Consider the following 3,460-nt stretch of genomic DNA (forward strand, 5'->3'; position numbering starts at 1 on the left):
TATATTCAAATATCCTAAAGACTAGCATCCCACACATGCCTCTTCAGATAAGAATAGGTGACTAGTATTCAGCTAATTTTTCATCTTGACATACTTGTCTTTGACTATGAGAACATAGTAAACGGAATAGAAATGCCATGTCCAAGAGCTGAGTGGACAGGTGTAGCTATGGTCAGATGACTTCCCCAAAATGGTGGTAGGCATTTGAACTTCATCAAATATACTGACTATTCCTTGCGTTTAAGTTTTAGAAAGCCTTCTAACTTCTCATTGTCTTTCCAGCTCTGAGTAACACAAACCTTCCCTCTACCTCTTTTACCCTCTGCCAGTCATTCCTCTGGAAATATGATTTCTTGGCTCTGTTTCTATGTAGTCTCCTTTCCTTGATTCTCCATGTGAAGATCCATCGGAAAATCAGAAAAAAATTTTTTTTGCAATGGTGTTTTTAGCACAGTTGAGCATCAGAACATAAGGGTAAATGAAGTCAACTCGGAGGTACCAGAGGGCCAGAACTAGAACATTCACCAGAAGACAGAATTGAAGATTGTATGACCTGTGGATTTTCTCTTTCTTGTTAATTGGAATGTGGAAATAAAAAGGCCTGGGTTTGCATGGGAATATTTACTGACATAGAGTGGAATATGGGGCCTGGGTTTTATAAATGTCAGAAACACAGGGGCATGTGGTATTTAAATCATTATTTTAGTCATCATTCAGCTCTTTCACTACCCTCATATCCTCTAAAAGCAGTGATGAGATATCTGAGTTAGCAGTGCCATCATTACAGTAGTTCCTGTCAGTACAGCAATATGTTTCTCTCAGGAGGTCATGGAATATTTGGTACATTCCAGGTGCACAGGGTTTACAATTCAGTTTCGCATAACGATAAAGGTATAACCCTAAAAAGAAGAAAAACAAATGTCATCAACATGCTTTCCTCTAGAATCTCATAATTTTTCTGAAGAATAGTATAAGCCCAGGGCTGTGGCTGCATCTCATCTCTACATCTCTAGTTATAGTCAGCCAAAACGCCTGTCTTCCACCAGAGCCATGCCTTGGTCTGTGCCTTCAAAACTCACGGGATTCAAGCTTCCCTCTGCACCTTAAGTCCAAAGTTTGTGAGTACTGTTAAAGGAATTTTGTGTGTTTCTCGCAAAGACTTGCTTACCTGTGGCACGTTCACTATAATAATAGTTTTCTGTGGTACAAGTTCTGTTGTGTGTCCATATGTCAAACTTCCAGCATGATTTCATGCCAGTGCGGCATCTGGACCCATCATAGTGGTCACAATAATTACAACGTTTAATCACTAAAGGAAAGGGAGAGTTTTAAGGTTAGATCTATGGATAAGAACTTTCAAAAGTCAAAATTATACAAACCCAATGAGGATAAATTTAGCACTCCTATCCCATCCCCCCTGATATTATTAATGTCAACAATGATTCCCTCCAAGAATTTTCCACTGATTGACAAATCAAAGCTATACAAAGAAGACCCTGAAGTAGTGAGTGAGGTATGGAGAGGTATAATGTGTAAATGGTTCAAGAATTCCTCCTTTTATGGTAGCATGATTTTTCCAATAAATGCAAACCAAATATACTGTACATTGAACTGTCAGCATTCTTTTTTCTGTGAAAAGAAGAAAAATTCACCTTAAGTCATTTCATAGCAACCCCAACACTATCTCTCCTCCTATACGCTAACATTCTCCTCTCTTTCCAGGCCTTACCTATGTCCATGAGAAGAATTATGGAAATACTCAGCAGAAGCTTCCAGAACATAATTGGGCCTCCTTCTGACAAGGTCCCACCAAGAGGTTCCAGTTATATTTATTTCCATCATCTGCCCTCAGGCATCCAACTAAAGTCAGAGAATCATAAATTTAAGGTGAAATCAACTGAATCTTCTCGACAATGTTCCAAGAAAAGGGTACATCCTGTCTGTGTTTATATTTCTCCAACCACTTGGAACTGAGCCTACACAGATATCTTGTAATATTTTATTGAATCAATCATAAGACATCAGTTCATACTGTGTTTTATTTAGCACTTCCATCGCTGTGAAGAGACACTATGACCAAGGCAACTCTTAAAAGGGATAACACTTAATTGGGGCTGGCTTACAGGTTCTCAGGTTCAGTCCATTATAATCATAGCAGGAAGCACTGTCCAGGAAGACATGGTACTGGAGGATCCAAGAGTTCTAAATCTTGTTCCAAAGGCAAAGCAGGAGGGTCTCAAAGCCCATCATACAGCGACACACTTCCTCCAACAGGGCCATACTTTCTAATCCTGCTACATCCTGGACCAAGCATATTAAAAGTACCACATGTTGGAGGAGAATCTCTTGCCTTTCCTCTTCATTTGTTTGTATTGATTTATTAACTGGATGACTTAGCTTTGCATCTACATGACATTCTTTCAGATATGATAAAGCCAAGGCAACAAGACACTTGTGAGTACCTTAATTAGTCCCTTTCAGAGACCACAGTCTTTCTGAGTTGCTTTTGTATTACATCTAGCAAACCCTCAGTTCCTTGCCCAGCATGGTAACAGAACCCGAGCTTCACACTTCATCTGTATTCTGAGTGATCAGGCTTTTTCAGAGTGGGTAGAAGAGCCTCAGGAAAAGAGACAAGAGATTGAAGGAAAGATGACATCAGTCTTTCATGAGTTTAATACATTATTTTTTCCAATGAAGACAAAGATTATAATGATGACTGTGGCAGAGACTAACACCTAAAGGGACATGTGACTAGATTGGTATGTGGAAGAGAACCTAGTGAGAGTACCAGGGATGTTACATTTTCCTGATATGAGCTGCCACCTTTACTGTGAAACACACAAATATATAGATGGAATAACAAGACTCTGAACACTCTTTCTTCCTGTCTCTCCTGCAGAGTTTTCAACTATATTTGTGATCATATGGCTTTATATCATTTGTGTTCATTTTGTTCCTTGCCCCTCTCTAGTCACTGGTTTCATGTGTTGAAGTCCCCCTGTCTCTTCTGTGGCTAGCTTATGCCCTGAACATATCAGATCATCAGGATTATGATGAAAAGATGAATGGCATGACTGGATTCAAGAAACCTGGGAGAGTTCAGAGACTGGCTCAAAAGTCTTTATAGTGACTGACAGTCCTACTTCTAAGCTTACACAATGAAATTCTTGGTCTCAAGTTTGCTAACTTTATTACTACATGGTTGATAAGCAGTGTAATTGACAGGCTTTTCTGTGGTAGGGAGAGAGTAAAGAGAAGATTAGTTCTCAAAACCTGAATCATGTACCATCCAATGTAATCCCTCACCACACACAGAGCAAGACGGAAGCTCAAATGTTCTGCCTGCTTACTCTGTGTATCTATGATCTAAAAGGTGAAAACAAGAACTATTATAGATAGGTATATGGGATCTCTGAGGTATCTGTTATAACTTAGGAACTTATACATATTTAACAAT

General features: G+C 39.2%; 1 protein-coding gene across 2 annotated transcripts; it reads right to left on the minus strand.

Moving 5' to 3' along the window:
• Positions 1-702: 702 nt before the first annotated feature.
• LOC143438780 (prostate and testis expressed protein 13-like) lies at positions 703-1,781 on the minus strand. 2 transcript variants are annotated; one of them, XM_076924470.1, is made up of 4 exons: positions 1,730-1,781; positions 1,606-1,629; positions 1,169-1,309; positions 703-899 (listed from the first exon to the last, which is right to left on the minus strand). In XM_076924470.1, exons 1-4 carry the CDS (start codon positions 1,779-1,781, stop codon positions 703-705), a joined length of 414 nt encoding a protein of 137 aa, XP_076780585.1. The 2 variants fall into 2 exon arrangements, with proteins under 2 accessions (XP_076780585.1, XP_076780586.1); XM_076924471.1 differs by lacking the exon at positions 1,606-1,629.
• Between the last annotated feature and the right edge of the window lie 1,679 nt (positions 1,782-3,460).

This window comes from Arvicanthis niloticus, chromosome 26, assembly GCF_011762505.2.
Source record: "Arvicanthis niloticus isolate mArvNil1 chromosome 26, mArvNil1.pat.X, whole genome shotgun sequence".
Taxonomy (NCBI): domain Eukaryota; kingdom Metazoa; phylum Chordata; class Mammalia; order Rodentia; family Muridae; genus Arvicanthis; species Arvicanthis niloticus.

What these genes read in the sequence shown, in the direction of transcription:
- LOC143438780 (XM_076924470.1), bottom strand. Translation starts at nt 1,781, where the DNA reads ATGTTCTGGAAGCTTCTGCTGAGTATTTCCATAATTCTTCTCATGGAC. An exon ending in AATTCTTCTCATGGACATAG is followed by an intron (nt 1,630 to 1,729) that starts GTAAGGCCTGGA and finishes TTCTTTTCACAG; the next exon opens with AAAAAAGAATGCTGACAGTT. An exon ending in TTATAGTGAACGTGCCACAG is followed by an intron (nt 900 to 1,168) that starts GTAAGCAAGTCT and finishes TCTTCTTTTTAG; the next exon opens with GGTTATACCTTTATCGTTAT.